This window comes from Mustela nigripes, chromosome X (genome assembly GCF_022355385.1).
Source record: "Mustela nigripes isolate SB6536 chromosome X, MUSNIG.SB6536, whole genome shotgun sequence".
Classification (NCBI taxonomy): domain Eukaryota; kingdom Metazoa; phylum Chordata; class Mammalia; order Carnivora; family Mustelidae; genus Mustela; species Mustela nigripes.
In genome coordinates this window covers 108,472,826-108,492,841 of record NC_081575.1, presented here as the reverse complement: position 1 = coordinate 108,492,841, position 20,016 = coordinate 108,472,826, and the positions used below count along the sequence as shown (strand labels likewise).

Below are 20,016 nucleotides of genomic sequence, written 5' to 3'. Positions count from 1 at the left end.
CTTTGTTACCTTGGGAAAAGACAATCCCCTTGGGTCTGTTACTACTTCTTTATAAGCAAGTATAGACCGTTAGATCAATGGCTCCCAAACTATAATCTTGGAACCTTTTTTTCAAAAGGAATTTAAGAAATCCATGATTTAAAACTGCTAAAAGAACATGTGCTTCATATACCTATGTTTTCCTCCCATTCCCTTTAACAATCCTACAGGGAAGAAGAGCTGGTGGGAAAGGGGTCTATGGAACTTCTAAGAGTCTACAGCACACAGTCTGAAACCCACTAGCTTGAATGAGCTTGAAGGTCAGTTTCAGCTTTAATATATAATTTTATTTTTTCCCCTAACTTATACATTAAGGAAACTATCTATAAGTACGAAAACAGTAACAGCTGGGGAAATGGCTAGCAGAGAAATTTCTACTTCAGAAACAGATCCATTTATTATTCAAGAGTTGTTAGTGAGCTACAATGTGCCAGCTATTCCTTAGTGCTGAGGGTACAGAGATTAAGATAGGAGAAGATAGAGATGGACAACCTGAGGATAATCCTGATATGTGAAGAGGCAAGTTCAGAAGGACATATGGAAAGACTGCTAACAGAATAGCAGGGGGTAAATTGGAAGGGGAGGTGAATCATGAGAGACTATGGACTCTGAAAAACAAGGGGGGGGGTTTGAAGTGGCGGGGGGGGGGAGGTTGGGGTACCAGGTGGTGGGTATGATGGAGGGCACGGATTGCATGGAGCACTGGGTGTGGTGAAAAAATAATGAATACTGTTTTTCTGAAAATAAATAATAAATTAATTTAATAAAAAAAAGACAATAGCAGGGGATATCTAATTTTTTTCAAAGATTTTATTTGACAGAGAGAGATCACAAGTAGAGAGGGAGAGAGAGAGAGAGAGAGAGAGGAGGAAGCAGGCTCCCTGCCTAGCAGAGAGCCTGATGCGGGACTCAATCCCAGGACCCTGAGATCATGACCTGAGCTGAAAGCAAAGGCTTAACCCACTGAGCCATCCAGGCAGCCCAGGGGGATATCTAATTTAACATGAGAGAATGAAAGGCCTTAAATGCAGTTAAAGATTGAGAATTTATTCACTTGGCCTGCATTCCCCCAACATTTTACTGAAGAACTTTAATTTCTCTAGATACTCAGCAACAACAAAAAATACTTCATGATCTAATGAATTTGTGGAATGTTATCTATAATATCCCTCTTGGAGACACAGAATAAAATGCACTGCATACAAAAGGCTTAGAAATCTAAAGTAAAGAATCAGTATTTTTCTAAATATTTGCTGCTAGTACGTCTTTTTCAGAGAATACCTATTCACATCTTGTAGAATTAGGGTTCTACTGAACAAGTCTGGGAAAATACTGCCATATTAGGTAACAAGGATATAGCAGAGATCTTTCTTTTTTTTTTTTTTTTTAGATTTTATTTATTTATTTGACAGAGTTCACAAGTAGACAGAAAGGCAGGCAGAAAGAGAGAGGAGGAAGCAGGCTCTCTGCCGAGCAGAGAGCCCGATGTGGGGCTTGATCCCAGGGCCCTGAGATCATGACCTGAGCCAAAGTCAGAGGCTTTAACCCACTGAACCACCCAGGCTCCCCAGCAGAGGTCTTTCAATGGTGGACTAACATGACCAAATTTATTTTCAACAAGGTAACTCCAGAGGTTAGTATAGACTAATCTGGAGTAGGAAGTGGTAGTAGTTGTAGGCATTTTACTTCGGAGCTTCACTCAGTAGTATAGGTAGGAGACTACCACGGTCTGAGAACTATAAGCAATGCAGTGTAAAGGAAAGCCTGGGACACTGAAAAACTTTTCAAGAGCAAATTTGGTTAATACCTGCAAGTACAAGAGAGGGGAAGAAATCAAGAATGATTTTCAGGTTTCTGGCTAGGGAAATAGGGTGCTTAGAAATGAGGCTAACTGGGGTGCCTGGGTGGCTCAGTCAGTAAAGCGTCTGCTTTTGGCTCAGGTCATGATCCCAGGGTCCTAGGATCGAGCCCTGAATCAGGCTCCCTGATTAGCGGGTAGCCCCTCTCCCACACCCGTGCTTGAGTTTCCTCTTTCGCTGTGTTTCTCTGTCAAATAAATAAATAATAAGTCTTTTTTTTTTTTTAAAGATTTTATTTATTTATTTGACAGACAGAGAACACAAGTCAGCAGAGAGGCAGGCAGAGAGAGAGGAAGGGAAGCAGACTCCCTGCCGAGCAGAGAGCTCGATGCGGGGCTCGATCCCAGGACCCTGGGATCATGACCTGAGCTGAAGGCAGAGGCCTCAACCTACTGAGCCACCCAGGTGCCCCAATAAATAAATCTTTTTAAAAAATGAGGGTAATTGAAAATACAACAAGAAAAAAAGAACACCAAACAGATAAATTTAAATTTAAAATGTTAAGTCATACATATCATGTTTTTGGAGAGCTATGTTGGTGATTAAATGCCAATACAGGTCTGATGCCTGGTTAACTTAAAGTAAGAAAGAGTAATTTGAGAGTAACTAAAATGCTGAGAGTAGTTAGAGGAAAGACTGGAGTCAGCCAGGAAAATGAGCACAGAAGGGAAGAAAAGCATATCAGAAATGAAACCCTGGGGAACAAGAACATTTAAACAGTAGTCAGAAAAAGAACAATTTGAGCATTAAAAATAATGAATGCAATTGTTTGTAAATGCTGAATCACACTGATTATTATATCCCTTAGATTCATTATAGTAAAATAAGAAAAAGTCAAAACTAACATAAAACCCAACTCACTGGACACCATCACCACTGGAGGTAATCAGGGCTCTGACAACTGGAAATTAAGAATTAAACATTTAGGGGTGCCTGGGTGGCTCGGTGGGTTAAAGCCTCTGCCTTCGGCTCATGTTATGATCCCAGGGTCCTGGGATCCAGGCCCTGCATTGAACTCTCTGCTCAGTGGGGAGCCTGCTTCCCTTCCTCTCTTGCCTACTTGTGATCTCTGTCTGTCAAAAAAAAAAAAAAAAAGAATTAAACATTTATTCTGCCTTTCTTTTTTTTTTTTTTTTAAAGATTTTATTTTATTTATTTGTCAGAGACAGAGGGAGAGAGAGTGAGTGAGCATAGGCAGACAGAGAGGCAGGCAGAGGCAGAGGGAGAAGCAGGCTCCCTGCCGAGCAAGGAGCCCGATGTGGGACTCGATCCCAGAACCCTGGGATCATGACCTGAGCTGAAGGCAGCTGCTTAACCAACTGAGCCACCCAGGCGTCCCTATTCTGCCTTTCTTGTTTGACCCTTATTTCAAGGTAACTGAAGAGCCCTCATTGATTAGAGAAAGTTCACTGTTTTGGGAAATACCAACTAATAAGTGAAGTAGGAATAAAAGCAATAGAAAAATTATGGTTTTTGAATCCCTAATAGAATAACTGTTTCAACTAATGATTATCAATGGTTGAAAACACTAGATGAAACCCTGCCAGGGAAATTTGCAAGAGAGCGACCAGCTGTAAATATTGGAACTCATCACTTAAAGTGGACCAACAAGGTGTTCTAAGACTTCTGATGTGATGCAATAGGGTGCAGCATGAGCTATGAAATAATCTTGCCAAAAAAAAGCTGAACGAGAAATGCAATAGAGGAACAAGTTAAACAATATTACAAGGAAAATAAAACAATTTCAACCCTCCTAGGAAAAGACTAATTGTTGTGTAACCATGTTAACAAGAGCCACAAGAACTGGCTTTAAAGTCATTTAACTGATCAAAACAACTTGCCTAGGTAAACATTGTTTGTTTCTGTTTTTTTCTAAATCAACCCATCAATAACTACTCTTCCTTCATCTGTGAAAATCAAACAAGAATGGACTGACTACAACAACCACACCTGAGTGCCAAGTGATCAACACCAGTCCCACCCAAGTAACCACTCTTAGAGATGATGTCAACCCACTTATGGCCCTGAAAATCTGCCAAGTTTTGAACTCCACCCTTCCCCCAAAACTCTATGTAAGAACAGTGGTCTACACTTCTTAGATGCTATCAAGATTAGCTTTACTCTCCCTTACTATAGTAAGCAATAGGATTGGCTTCAATGCTTTTTGTTTCATGTACTTAGAGTCGTCTTTTGACAAGATAAATTCTGAAGTGGAATTCTATAAAACTGTCTTGGTTTCTTCCACAAGCAAATGGTAGGAAAAAACAGGGTAGAGTGTTCTGGAAAAACAGAAGTTTGAGAAATAGAACCAAATGAAAGGTTCAGATGTGGTCTGGGACTACAGAGACACAGTTTTGGAGAAAACCTGAAAAATGTGGTTTGTTTGTTTGTTAACTTTTTAAAAAAAATTTTTTATTTCTTTTCAGCGTAACAGTATTCATTGTTTTTGCACCACACCCAGTGTTCCATGCAATCACTGGTATTAGTGGATACCTTAGCAGTGTCTTGTTAGGTGTGGTCATATTAGAAAACATCCATACTTTCTAGTGATGCAACCTGCAGTAGGCGAGAAATGGCACGCGTGGAATGCTTAAAATATTTCAATGAAGAGATGAAGCACATGTGGCAAAATCTTCATGACTGCTGAATCTGCATGACTGATATATGTGTTCATTCTATTAACACTATTTTTATGAATTACATTAGAAATTTTTCATAATTAAACAGAGAAAAGCAAGCAAAGAAGGAATGGTCAAGCAGGAGACCAAAAGAGGAACTGTTAGGGAGGCAGAGGCAGCAGATGGGAGTAGGAAGATCTAAATGGGGAGAAAGTGGCCAACTGTGTCAGATACTTCCAGAGGCAACTTTCTTACCTGTCTTCTCTAAAATGGCTCCTGCCCCTACTCCTTCCCTCACACTTCAAGAATAATCTGGTTCATTATGTCTATTGCTCCTATTATTATCTGAAGTTATTACATTCATTTGTTTAAATATTAATTCCTTGTCTCCCCCTAGGATGCAAGCACTGTGAGATGACAGAAGATCCTGTCAGTCTTGTTCACACTGCATCCTATATAGATGTAGCAAGACCTCAATCATCTGTTGAATGAATTGTGTGAACAAATGGTGCAGAGAGTCACCTTTCTAACAGTCTGCCACTGGGTTAAGCAACCAGATCACTGCTGACCAGAGTTAAGAGAAGTTTCAGGAGATTGGTGGGAATGAACCACCAATGGGCTGCTGAATAAAAGCAGCCAAGAAATGGTGCCAGAAAGCACATACAATTCTTTAAAGAGGCTTTCTGTTGAAAGGATGCAGAAAGATGGTGCAGAAAGCTGAAAGGAAGCCAGGTCAAAGAAAGGGTTGTTTTTTGTTTGTTTGTTTGTTTTGAAATTAAGAGTATATTCGTTAGCTGAAAAGAAGGGGCCAGGATTGATGGAGTAATGAGGTTCAGGGAACAGTCACTTATATAGCAAATTATTTTTTATTGAGGAGAATAACAAAGTGCAAAACAAACAAACAAACCCTACACAACCCCAACATCACCAACTTATACAGTTCACGGATTTACCAAAAAGTGAACAGTCATGTGGCCAAGAAATGTAACACCGTAACCCATCATTCAATGTTAACCACTTTTCTTATTTTGCCTCACCTGTTGCCATCTACATATGGGCCTTAAAAACTACGTTTTAGTTTGTCTGCTTTAAAACTTTATGAACAGAGGGGCAACCGGGTGGCTCAGTCAGTTAAGCGCCCGCCTTCGGCTCACGTCATGATCCTGGGACCCTAGGATCAAGCCCCACATAGAGCTTGCTACTACCTCTCCTGGCCCCTGGCTCATGCTCTCTCTCTCAAATAAATAAATAAAATCTTTGGGAAAAGAAAAACCAAAAAAACTTTACAAATAGAACCATATAGTTATTTATTCTTTTGTGTCTGAACTGTTTTTGCTCAACATCCTTACACAATTAATCCAAGTACCGGCATATAACTGGTTTGTTCATTTTCTTTGCTGTATAGTATACTGCACCCCTGGGCCAAAGGCCTCAGTCTGCTTTTGAAAGGCTTTTGAGCTAAGAATGGTTTTTACGTTATTTTTAGGATTTTATTTGAGAGCAAGCAAGCATGAATGGCGGGGAAGAACAAAGGGCAGGAACAAGCAGACTGCGCGCTGAGGGTGGAGTCCAACATGGGGTTTGATCCCACGACCCTGAGACCAGGACCTGAGCTGAAATCTAGAGTCCGAGGCTTAACTGACTGGGCCATCCAAGTGCCCAGAGACCCAGGTTTTAACATTTTTAAAGTGTTGGAAATAAACAGTAAAGAATAAGAATATGTGACAAACAGTGTATGTGGCTTACAAAGTCTAAAATATTTACAGATCATATGTCAACCCCTGCTCTATCTCATTTATGAATATATCATAATTTATTAATCTACTCTACTGCTAGTGATCCATTTCCCACTTTTTGACCATTACAAATAATGCTGCTATGAACATCTTTGTTCTAGTTTCTTGATGTACAAGTACCTTGATACATGTAAACTGGGTGCATGCGTACGAGTGGGATTACTGGATGAGGGTATACATATGTTTGGCTTTAGAAGATAATGTCAAAAACTGTTTGCCAAAGGTTGTAAGAACTTTCCAGCTATGGATGAAAGTTGCCACTGCTCCACATCCTGTCAGCACTTTATATTGTTTAGCCATTCTGGTGGGTATGCAATTGTAGCCCATTGTGGTTGTAATTTGAATTTTTTAAAAAGATTTTGTTTATTTATTTATTTGACAGACAGAGATCACAAGTAGGCAGAGAGGCAGGCAGAGAGAGAAGAGGAAGCAGGCTCCCCGCCGAGCAGAAAGCCCAATGCGGGGCTCAATCCCAGGACCCTGGGATCATGACCTGAGCTGAAGGCAGAGGCTTTAACCCACTGAGCCACCCAGGCGCCCTGTAATTTGCATTTTCTGATTTACATATTAGAATCAGTTTATCAAGTTTCACACAAAAAACTTCTTAAAATTTAAATTCCATCTGCATTAAGACTATAGTTACGCTGTATAATATGGTAGCCACTAGCAACAAACAACCACCAAGCACTTGAAATATGGTTAGCCCAAATTCTAAGGATAAAGTGCACCCTGGAAAAAATAAAATAAAATAAAATGCACATACAAATAAGTATGATAAAAATGTATCATATCTCATGAATCATTTTCTATTGTTGATTACATGTTGAAATGACATCTTGGCTATATTGGGTTAAATAAAATAGATTATAATCTATACTAAATTTTTTTACTTTTTAAATGTTGCTACTAAAAAAGTTAAAATTACACAGTAATTTTACATTACATTTCTATTGGAAAATGCTCATCTATACAAACCCACATCTTTACAATACTGTGTCTGTCATAATGTGAATATGGTACAACCTTACAGAACAATCCTTTAAATTTTTATTTTTTTCCTTTATTTATTTATTTGACAGACAGAGATCACAAGCAGGCAGAAAGGCAGGAAGAGAGAGAAGGAGGAAGCAGGCTCCCCGCCAAGCAGAGAGCCTGATGCGGGGCTCAATCCCAGGACCCTAGGATCATGACTGAGCTGAAGGCAGAGGCTTTAACCCACTGAGCCACCCAGGCACCCATTAAATTTTCTTTAAATAAAATTTCCTAGTTTTCTGCATAGAGATTTTACATAACTTTTGCGAGATTTATCCCTAATTATTTGAGTTTTTTATACTACTGCAAATATTATCTTTTTAAAAAATTTCATTTTCTGTTGCTACTATGTAGATATAAAAATAGATTTTATTTATTCACCTCTGATCCAACAACTTTGCTAAACTCTTATTAATTCCAAGAATGTATATGAAGATTTGGATTTTCTACGGACACAGTCATGTTGTATAAATAAGAACAATCTTATTTCTTCTTTTTGAACCTTAAATCTTATTTCTTTTCCTGGCCTTATTATACTTGCTAGTATCTCTAGGACAACATGAAGAGAAGTGGAATAATTGATGTCCTTGTCATATGCCAAATTTTAAAGGTGAAGCTTTCACTGTGTTAACATTAACATGAAGATTTATCGCTTCTCGGCCTTTTGGCTAAGATCAAGTGTAACATGAAGATTATATGAGTACTCCTTTGGAGATGTAACCCAGAGCCCTGGATCCCTGTGTTTCTGCTTGGGGCAGGGGCCTGGTCTCTGGCTGTACTTGGTGGAGGGCATGAATAAGGGCCAAAAGCTCCAACATTTGTGTGCCCAGAATTGAAAAAAAGGAACATGAGTACTCTAAATCTACAGGGCTTGTTCATATTTGAAACACATTAACATTAACGCCATAATATCAATGAATAAAATTTCACATTTCAGTTTGAAGCATTTATTTCTAAATCTCATCAAAACATATTCACTAGGGAGTACTTAAGGAGTACTTACTTAAGAATCATAGTCATTGTTTCTTTTCGATCTTTTCCTTGGAAAGGTAGTGTACCAGTGAGCATTTCAAACTACAAAAAGGCAACATCATCAGGGGTATTAGTCAAGAAGTATAAAATCTCAAGGCCAGAAAATAAAAAAGCATCATTTTACTTCAAACTAAATCTTATAAAATTGCTATATAATAAAACAAGTGATTTATACTTCCACCATATTACTGAACTCAAAAAACACCCCAATCCTTACCATTAACACACCAAAAGACCACCAGTCCGCACTTTGAGTGTGACCTCGACGATTAACTACTTCGGGAGCCATGTATTCCACAGTTCCACAGAAAGAATAGGCCTTCTTTTCATGGTCAATAGACTCTTTACTTAGGCCAAAATCTGCCAAAATAAATATATAATTCGTAACTATCCTACAATAATTTCCACACTTAAAGTTTAAGCTTTGAGTTCCAATATTTACATTTATTAAAAATTCTAATCCAAGTTTTCAAGGCAATTTGTTACTCAATATTTGAACCACAATCAACTTTAAAAGAAATTATATAGAGTAGAAGAGAATATTTTAATAAAATGAGGATTTTTACCTGTTAACTTGATGTGACCTTCTTCATCAAGAAGTATGCTGAAAGAAAACAAATTCAGAAAATCTTTCAAACCACTAGATACTTATAGAACCTAGAACTGAAACTACTGTGTTAAGCACCAGATCACATTTCTTCTAAAATATTGTTTTAGACTGTGATAAGGGAAAGGTAAAAAAGGAGAAAAATTTTTTTGGACACACATACATAACAAAACCCAAAGGCAAATCCTTATAAACATGTATTAAGGGCATTTGAAAACAATAACGAAAAGAACTAAAACTTATATTCTTTCTAATTTCTAGTTGCTCTTTATAACGCTTTTCTGCAGAGGTGGCCTAACTAAAATCCTTAGTGCTTGCACAATAGACAGAGGGTCCACATATTTCGGTCAACTGCATTAAAGTTGTCATTTTCTTGGTCATTTTTTAGGTATTTGACTCAATCATTCTTTCCTAGTTTCTCTATCCAATCCTCTTTTTCTTTTCTTTTCTTTCTTTCTTTCTTTCTTTTTTTTTTTTTTAGAGACAGGGAGCAGAAGGAGAGAGAATCTTAAGCAGGCTTGATGCTAGACACAGAGCTTGATCTCAGAATCCGGAGATCATGATCTGAGCCCAAATCAAGAGTTGGACACTTAACCAACTGAGCCAGCCAGGCGCCCCCTAACCAATCTGTGTAAGCTCTCCAGTGTTTTCTTTCTTTCTCAGTAAACTCTGAGCTTCTAGGTTTGGCCTTATTCATCTTGTTGCTCAGCACCTGGTAGAGTAAAGACAAATAAGAAACATATGTTGAATGCATGGGACCAGTCTACAAAAGGCCAATACGGCATTCCAAATAGTTTGGGCTTCTTCCCAAGGGCATATAAAGTTTATATGAATGAAATGTAGAGATAATCAGATCTGCATTTTCATAAAACAGTTCTGAGGGGAAAATAAAGGGTATTTAGTGAGCTCTTAAATATGGATCATGAAGAACAAATGGAGAAGACACTAGGTTTCTGGCTTTAGGAGATACTTGAGTGGAGAATAATGTCATTAATTAACAAGCTATAGGAAGGGATAAGTACTAGGCTGCAGGCCAATAATTCTATTTCTGGATAGGCATTTTAGTATATTGACTTGAAATGCCAAGTAATAAACTGTTTCACTTATATTCAAAGCCATTCTATAACACAGATATTTCTTTACTTTTAATTCTAACTTAAAAAATGTGAAAGCCAGGGTGCCTGGGTGGTTCAGTGGTTTAAGGCCTCTGCCTTCAGCTTGAGTCATGATCCTGGGTTCCTGGGATCGAGCCCTGCATCTGGCTCTCTGCTCAGCAGGGAGCCTGCTTCTTCCGCTCTCTCTGCCTGCCTCTCTGCCTACTTGTGATCTCTCTCTGTCAAATAAATAAATAAAATCTTTAAAAAAAAACATGAAAGCCAAATTTTGCTATAATAAAATTTTACTGTGTCAAAAATACTACCAACCTTTCTATGTCATCAATTCAAATAGGATTACAATAAAGTTTACCACTGAGGATAATTCAGTAGGGACTTATTTTTCATGTCTTCATAAGGGACTTATAAAAAAAAATACAAGCCTAATTATGCTCAATTACAAAGCAGACTAACCATTTCCAGAATATAAAGTGAATTATTAGGTATGCTGGAGATTATCCTCCCTCTGTCTAATAAATACATGAAAGACAATTCTAAAAACAAAGCTTCAAATCACTCTTGGTAATTTTGGGGAAAAAAAAGAGAGAGAGAACATAGCTAAGCTAACAGAACATTACTTATGCCTTCTATAGCAAATGCATTTTTTTAAGATAACCATGCCCACCCTTTACCTTTGAAAGAAAAAGCCAACTGTATTACTTTCAATAGGCAAAGTTCCTTTCCAACTACTAATAATCATTTTCAACCATATTTATTATAACAGAGTTCTGGTTTAAAAGAATGTGGCAAACCCCTTACAGTGCATAAAACAACTGGTCTAAAAACTGAAATTTCTTCCAAGTTCTATATGATGGTATATAGTTGGATTATTTAACAACTAAATGTTACTTCAACTAATAGTGTCATCTAGGCATCTCTGTGAAAGATCTCACTTCTTATTTACATTTGATCTTATTTAAATCTTAAGAAAGCCCCATGCTGTATACATAATTTTATGACCAATACTAATCCAATGGTTTACAATAAATACATTCAACTAAATGATATAAAACACTAACACATAATTTATTATGTTTAATCATATGTTTATAGTAATTTTTTTCTTCTAAAGACCATATGCTTGAATATTTATTCTCACTAGGAATTATATTTTGTGTCTTTATAGTTTGAAATCAGGAAAATGATGAGAAAAAACAAAACTTAGTAATTGTCTGGGGAATAACAATGGATGCATACAAAACTTATCCAAAACCAAAATGTATGAAAAATGAAAGTAAAATGTGAAAGTATAATAATTTCTAAATGATCATGTAAACAGGATCCCAAAGGATCATTTCCTATTATAATATATAATTTAAATTTTGCACGTAACATTTTAATGTAAGTAATATCCAAATTCTTTTTTTTAAGGATTTTTTGAGAGAGACAGAGAGAATGTGAGTGTGAGTCGGGGGTGGGGGGCAGAGGGAGAAGGAGAGAATCTTAAGCAGGCTCCACGCCTAGCACAGAGCCTGATAAAGGGCTCCATGTCACAACCCTGAGATCATGACCTGAGCTGAAATCAAGTTGGACACTTAACTGACTGAGCCACCCAGGCGCCCCAAATACTAGCTTCTTAATACTTGCTACTACAAAAACAATGGGAAATTTGCTCAACTCAGAATTTGAAATGATGAGGAGAAGAAAATTTTTAGGGGCTCAGGTCATGATCTTGAGGTTGTGGGACTGAGCCCCACATCAGGCTCCACATCTAGTGTGGAGCCTGTTTAAGATTCTCTCTCTCCCTCTCCCTCCGCCCCCTGCTCATGCACGCTCTCTTTCTCTCTCCCCACCTCCCCGCAAAAATTCAATAAACGGTATTTGAAGGAAAGCATTAACTCTATGCTATCCTTCATACCAAAAAATTTCCAGATGGAGTTAAAAGTTAAAAAAGAAACCATAAAATGAGAATGTAAGTATCTGATTATGGGATTGGAAAAGGCTTCCTAAGACTAAAAGTCATGCAAGAGATAACAAAAGTCTGGTAGATCTAAGAAAAAAATACTTGTGTAGGTAAAAATAGAATAAGTTAAAATTAAAATACAAACTAAAAAGACTATTTGTAATAAATGTCAAATGGTTAAATTCTTAATTCTAAAGGTATCTTATTTAAAACAACAGGAAAAAAATATTCCAAGATAAATGAAGGCCATGAACAGAAAATCACACAAAAATACAAACTGTCAATAAACATATGCACATGGATTTCAACCTCATTAAAAATAAAAAAATGCAGGGGCGCCTGGCTGGCTCAGTTGTTAAGCGTCTGCCTTCGGCTCAGGTCACAATCCCAGGGTTCTGGGATCGAGCCCCACATCTGGCTCCCTGCTGGACAGGGAGTCTGCTTCCTCTCCCTTGTGCTTGTGCTCCCTCTCTTGTTGTACATCTCTCTGTCCAATGAATAAATAAAATCTTAAAAAAAGGGCACCTGGGTGGCTCAGTGGGTTAAAGCCTCTGCCTTTGGCTCAGGTCATGGTCCCAGGGACCTGGGATCAAGCCCCACATCGGGCTCTCTGCTCAGTGGGGAGCCTGCTTCCTCCTCTCTCTCTGCCTGCCTCTCTGCCTACTTGTGATCTCTGTCTGTCAAATAAATAAATAAAATCTTTAAAAAAAAATCTTAAAAAAAATGCAAATGAAAACATAACATATTATGATTGGCAGATTTTTAGAAGTATAAGATTACATAGTGTTATCAGAAATGTGAAGCATAGGTACTCTAATATAATTCTTGTGGTAGTTCTACAAATATTTTTTATTACCTCTTAGATAATTTTATTACATTGTATTCAACTTAGTAGCATAATTCCTTACTTTTCTGGTTTTAAGTCTCTATAGATTATTCCCAGGCTATGTAGATGGTCTAAAGCAAGTGCAAGTTCGGCCAAGTAGAATTTGACATCTTCTTCTGTGAACATCACCTAAAATAAAATAATATTTTTTTGTCTTATTTTCTGTGTCTGTAGCTTTTATTTAAAATTCCATCCTAGAGTTGAAATATTTAAAAATTTATAAACACACTAATCACATGTAGTTTTATCCACTTTACTAATGAAAGGAAATTTGCAAAAATCCCTGACTGATCAAATCAGTCAACTAATCACTTTCTAAATGCTAAATGTGCACTGTGGGGGAAATAATTTTACATTTTATCAAGTAACATCTATATTCAGATTGTGCCATTGTTGCCCTACCACAGTAACATCTTAGAAATGAAAATTGATCTTTTAAATGCATGCTGAATTTCCAGTATTAATTGTTTAAGGATACCTTGATATTTATTGCTTCTGAAAACTGGAACTAAAAGATGCAGGACAAAAGACAAAGACATTTTATCAATTTAAACTCCCACTTTCAGAATAATTTCAAAAGGTAGGAAAAGAATTCTTTTTGGCTCTAATTAAGACTCTTGTGCCACTAGAGAAAACACAATAAACATAATATTGAAATATAAAAAAGTTTTAGTTAAAACAGGATGCATATAGATAGATTAAAAATAGAGATTAATTACATACCTCTTTGGATAAGCGTGTAAACAAATCTCCTCCCCTGAGAAAATCCAAAATAAGATACAACTTCCCTTCAGTTTGAAAAGCTGAATGAAGAAATGAGAATTTCTGTTTAATCCACCAGTTTATTTTTTTGGCTTACATTAGGTCAACTCATTCACAAATTATTATTATTGAATAATGAATATTATATTATTTTGAGCAAATCAATGATTATATCATAGATCTAAATTTATTTTTTATGAGAAGATAACCACTGATTTCTCTCAGTGTTCATGTGGAAATGTTAAAGGCAGAGTTTTTTATTATGGAACCATTAGAACATTTGTTGCATTTTCTTCAGGCCACAGTCTCCCAGGAATACAGTAGTTCTAAAACATGTGATCAATCAGGATGCCTAGGTGGCTCAGTGGGTTAAGCCACTACCTTTGGCTCAGGGTCCTGGGATCCCATCAGGCTCTCTGCTCAGCAGGGAGCCTGATTCCCCCTCCCTTCTGCCTGCTTCTGCCTACTTATGATCTCTCTCTGTCAAATAATAAAATCTTTTTTAAAAAATGTGATCAATAAGAAAAATTCCCAACATGGTTACTTAACGATGAAACAAAATACAAGAACCGTATCACTTAAGTGCAGGAAAAATGTGGGTTTAAGTACACAAGGCTTTAATTACACGAAGAACCACCACAACTTTACCCAGTGAGAGAAAGCATATACACCTTCGGGAAAAAGAAAGGTGATAAAAGCTTCAGGATGTTGACATTAGGGATCTTTCTCACTTTTAAGAAAAGTTGGGCTAACACATATGGACTATAAACTGCTGGTACACTGTTACTAATTATATAATATAATACCAATATATAAATATATAATAAATCCTTATTATAATAAAGAACAATGATTATTATTACCTATTCCTATGGCTATTACTCAGAAACATAAGTATAAATGCAATAAAGGCTTCTAAAGTTTAAGAAGTAATGGTTTAATTTCCATGATTTTATTTATCTGTTAAACACATATAAATATATACTAATATTTATGTACATTATTCATGTACATAATATTTATGCAAATATTTATGTACATTAATGTATCTGAATGCACTTAGGGAGTGGAGGATCAGGTGGAGGGAGGAAGTTCCAAGTGGTTTTGAACTTACCATAATGTAACTTGACAATAAAAGGATGATTAACTTCTACCAAGATATCACGCTCCATTTTTGTCCGAACACGATCTCGAACTACAAAATATTGTACATATGGCTGTATTACAATAGCTTTCAGAGACAATCTTTAAAACAAAATCTCTTTGGTGCCTATTTTAAACTAAATTATGCTAAAGTGTGAATTCATATTTTCATACATACCAATAAAACCATTTATATGTACAAATAAAACTATGAGTCTCGAATTTTTTTATGTATTTTTTGCTAAATTATATAGCTAGACAAAATTGTTCATGTTTATAAATAAAATCTGTGCTTTACATGTAAAAATACATACAGAGAACATATCAGAATTTTAATCAGATGTTGGCTTTAACATCAAATTTATAAGTATTTTAATCAAAGTTATAAAAAATGACCAAAAAAGAGTAACTTTTTAAAAAATGAAGCATCCCAATGAAATACTAAAACACACAAGAAAATGGAATAGGTTTTACTAACCCCTACCAATCCTATCAACTCAATTTAACAAGCATTCATTAAGCAACTATAAAATGTGACAGACATGGTGAATGATGGGTATACCCAAAAAGGTCCATTTTTGGGGAAGGAGGAGAGAAAGGGGAGAAGAAATAATGTGGTGCAGCTGAAAGAGCAAAGGCTTTTTGGGGTTAAATCAGATTCAGATCTGTGTAATCTTAAGCAAGTTACCTACTCAAACTCTTTGAGCCTCCATTGCCTCTCATCTATGAAGTAGAGATAACACCACTGTACCTGTGTAGGCTGTGTGACCATTTGAGATAAGGTCTGTACATCCCAGAGCCTGGTATATAGGAGATAGTTAATTAAATGGTAGCTATAGCACCATGAATATGATAAAGGGATAAAATGACTTATTACTAGCAATTAAGTAGTACAGAAAGAAATTCAGGGAAGGAAAAGATGAGTAGGAAAGCATGAAGGAAGAGGTGGAGTTAGGCACTTTTGGAGTGGAATTTAGATGGATGGGAAGGTCAGACCTAAAGAAGAGAAGTCCAGGTATGGAGTGCCAGAGCAAGCAAGGACATGGAGGCATGCATAAGGAAGAGAAAGGAACCAAATTGTATGGAAATTGGGGAGGTTAAACTGGAAAGACCCAGATTCTTGACAATCTGGAATGGCAGATAAATTTATGTTTCATCTTACAGGTAAAGCTCTCTTTTACCAATCAATGATTCCCTGAGCAAATTCTATGTAGCCGGTACCGTGAGACACAAATACAAACAAAATATTCTTCAGGAAGTTCATAATCTGATGGGAATGACAGACAACTAACTAAATAGAATACATTCTGGTAAGTATTCTGTGTTGGCAGCTCAATAGATTTAAGAAGTGAACATGATTATTCATTAAAATTTTATTATTTTTTTCTATTGCATAATAAGGATAAATCATAAATGACTTGCGTTCTTCAGGCCAGAAGGACTGAATGGTTATGTCAAAGATTAAGCAGAAAGAACCAGGAAAAGAGTAGGGGGAGGAGGGTAGGGACAGAGAAAAAGATGAACTGGTATTCTCTTCAATATAAAGTGACCAGATATTTAAAAACAGAAATAAGACCCCTGGAAAAAAAGAAACAAAGAATCTAAAACAAAATCCTATGTTTCCGATTCTACCAATTTTCCATTTTCAATTGGGAGATTTCAGTGCCAGCGACTGAAAATGGGCAAACCATATATAGAAATCATTTTGCTATTGAGATCTACGAAGCTCTTTTAAATGACTTGTCCAGCAACAAGTATATCAAATTCAGTATCACTCTCTGATTTCATTATCTTATCCTATCACAACAACTGGTGTCTTCTATCCAACAGACCGTATCTATTATTTATATAAATGAGGTTCATCACCTAGGTCTGCTGATAACTCTGTTCCAGTCTAGCCCACATTTGTGCTTTTATACTGCTACCCATATGATCTTGGATTCAGTTTCTATTACCTTAAAGCTGAATTCCAAATTTCTATCTTTCGATAATTATACAAGGATTACAAAGTTTATCACTTAAAACACACCTCTCTGCTCAGTGAGCAGCAAAAATAACCATCAGTATATTTACTGCATATCCCTCATCTATTATTCTATCACAATGAAAAGAACAATTATTTGGGAGTCAGGAACTACAGGTTTCAGTGGCCCTGCTAGTAACTAGATGAATTACCTGCTCAAATTCTTACACTGCTCAGGGACTTCCTGCTTCCTTCTCTATAAAATGAGAGGCTAGAAAAAGATGATTTTTTCCCATTATGATTATGATTATCTTGTGAGGTGGTTTCCTTACATGTAACGCTGATGAGAACTTGTTTAGTTGAAAATGAGCAGCGAGATTTACTTACTCAAGAATTCCTTCATTTTGTCTGAGGTAGGACTGTGTAATAATTCTTTTTTTTTATTTAATTTTTTTTTAAAATTTATTCCTTTGACAGAGACAGATCAGAAGTAGGCAGAGAGGAAGGCAGAGAGAGGAGGAAGCAGGCTCCCTGCCGAGCAGAGAGCCCGATGCGGGACTCGATCCCAGGACTCTGAGATCATGACCTGAGCTGAAGGCAGAGGCTTTAACCCACTGAGCCACCCAGGCGCCCCGGACTGTGTAATAATTCTAATCTGGTTTCTTTTATCATGTAAAGTCCCACTGACAAATATAAATAATCCTAAAATCAAGAATTTTGATTAGGATATACTGGTTTAGAAGAAGGCATGTTTTATATTGGCTAAACTCTAAACCCTAAAATAGAATTTGTTAATAATGACTCATGCTGGCAAAGCAACCACATTCCTCTGAGATAATTTTTCTCATATAGTAGCTATTAGATTTTAAATCCTCCTTGACTTGAATGTAAGAGTGAACAAGAAGAAATGCTGTTTATGTTTCTAGGATTATGTATTAAGAAACTCTGAGGCCCACAGACTACTGTATTAGGACAAAAGTCCCTACAAACTCAACTTAATACTAATGACTTCTACTTGACCCCATTTATTGTATTAATAGGAAACCTGAAATGGAAAGAGACTTCTGGTTAAACATAAATGTTTTACTTTCTACATTCTTCCAAAGCTCCAATGAAATTATGATAATGGAAAAATTATGCATAAGCTCACAAGGACAAAGAACAGGGTGAGAAAGCAAGAGCCTAAGATGAGTAAGTGGTAACTTACACAGTAGATAAGAGAAAGCTAAAAGCTAAGCCTGAGGGAATGAAGTCAATGAGAAATAAGGAAATTGTTGCCAGAGAACTCTTTCCAGTTGGCTACTTGGTAACTTACTCTTTTTAAAAGATTTATTTATTTGAGAAAGAGACAGAAAGAGAGAGAGAGAGAGAGAGAGAGAGAGAGAAGAGGTGCAGAGGGAGAAGGGGACAATCTCAAGCGGACTCCCAACTGAGTTTGGAGCCCAAAGTGGGGCTTGATCTCACAACCCTGAGATCATGACCTGAGCTGAAAGCAAGAGTTGGACACTCAACCAACTGAGCCACCCAGGTGCCCTGGTATCTCACTCTTAAATGTGAAAAAGATAGCAAAGGATCCCCAAGCATTTGAGGAAAGGCTCTAAAGATGAAAAACAGTTATAAAAATAAACGGGAAAAAAAGGAATAAAGGGTAATAGAGACAATGTAAAGAAGAGGAAAATCTTAAAAATCAACCCCATAATAATTTATATACCTCAACAGAGCAAAGACTATATGGCACCCATGAAATAAGAAGCTTTAAAAAGGGTCAGGGTGTAAGGAACCAGTATCTTCAACAGATAAACTACCAAAAAAAAAAAAATGGAGACAGAGTTCATAGATTAAAAGACTTAAAGAGAATCAACCAACTACAAAATAGAGATATAGATCTCGATTCAAACAAACTGCAAAAAGAAAGATGAATTATAAAAATAGGAAAAAGTGGAAATTCAAACATTGATTAGATATCTGCATATTAATTTTTTAGGTATAGTAATATATTATTCAAGAATCTTTATCCTTTAGAGATATATACTAAAATATTTATGGAAGAAATTGTACAATGTCTAGGATTTGCATCATAGTATCAAGAGAGGGGAAAAGAAAGGACGCAAACACAAAAAAAATTGACCATGAGTTGAGAAATGCTGAGGCAGCAAGGAGGTTATATGGGGGTTCTCCATTTCTTTTGTTTTTTTTCTCTAAATGTCTGACACTTTCCATACTAGAAAGTTTTTAAAAATAGAACAAGGAAAATCTAGGAAATTAAAAATAATGGTAGAAACAAAAATGTCTATAGGAAGTTTGAAAGATAACTGGTATATTTCCTAGAAAATAGGGGGTAAGAGACAAAACTAGAAAACAGCAAGGAAAAAAATTAAATGATCCACAAAATCCAACATATTCAAAGAGCAGGAGTTACAAAATGGGGAAGAAACAAAATACTTGGCCAAAACTGAAGAAGTGAATTTCTAGATTGAAAGAGACCATCCCATACCTGATATGGTAAATTTCAAAAGTTCACACTAAAGAAATGCCATTGTACAAATTCCAGAACAGCAGGGACAAAGAATTGAGTGGTTCTAAAAACTTCCAAAGAGGAAAAGCAGCTTACGTACAAAGGAATGGAAGTCAGTACTGCGATAAACCTCATAATTGCAACACAGGAAACTGGAAGACAATGGAAACTATGCCTTCAAATATCTAAGGGAAAATTATTTCTCACCTAGAATTTTATACTCAGCCAAATTATAAATTAACTGACAAGGTAGAATAAGGGCATTTTAAGACATTCAAAGTCACAAAAATTTTACCATCCATTCACCCTTTCTGAGGTAGCTACTAGGATATGTGTTCTACAGACTGGAAAGTGAACTGAGAAAGAGTAGACACAGAATTCAGAAAAAGAGATCTAATACAGCAAAGATGTGAAGGTAATGTGACTCCAGTATACTATCTGGCTCAGTTAGGAACAGTTCTTACGAAGCTGTAATAATGTGGGACACATGGGTGGCGCAGTCAGTGTCTGCTTTCAGCTCTGGTCATGATCATAGGGCACTGGGATGGAACCCAGCATCTGGTTCCTTGCTCAGTGGGGAACCTGCTTCTCCTTCTACCTGCTGTTCTCCCTGCTTGTGCGTGCTCTCTCTCTCTCTCTGATAAATAAATAAATCAACCAACCAATCAACCAACCAAGCTGTAATAATGAAAACATTACTGGGCAGA

At 36.6% G+C, this 20,016-nt stretch overlaps 1 protein-coding gene across 8 annotated transcripts in view; it reads right to left on the bottom strand.

The window, feature by feature from the left end:
* The window catches only part of RPS6KA3 (ribosomal protein S6 kinase A3), a 118,623-nt gene that overhangs the window by 32,220 nt on the left and 66,387 nt on the right, over positions 1-20,016 (bottom strand). For all 8 annotated transcript variants that reach the window (XM_059385859.1, XM_059385860.1, XM_059385856.1 and 5 more), the window contains 6 exons: positions 14,803-14,883; positions 13,650-13,729; positions 12,949-13,055; positions 8,943-8,980; positions 8,594-8,736; positions 8,348-8,418 (listed from right to left, as the gene is read on the bottom strand). In XM_059385859.1, coding sequence (XP_059241842.1) covers positions 8,348-8,418; positions 8,594-8,736; positions 8,943-8,980; positions 12,949-13,055; positions 13,650-13,729; positions 14,803-14,883 — 520 coding nt within the window. The remainder of the gene's footprint in view (positions 1-8,347; positions 8,419-8,593; positions 8,737-8,942; positions 8,981-12,948; positions 13,056-13,649; positions 13,730-14,802; positions 14,884-20,016) is intronic.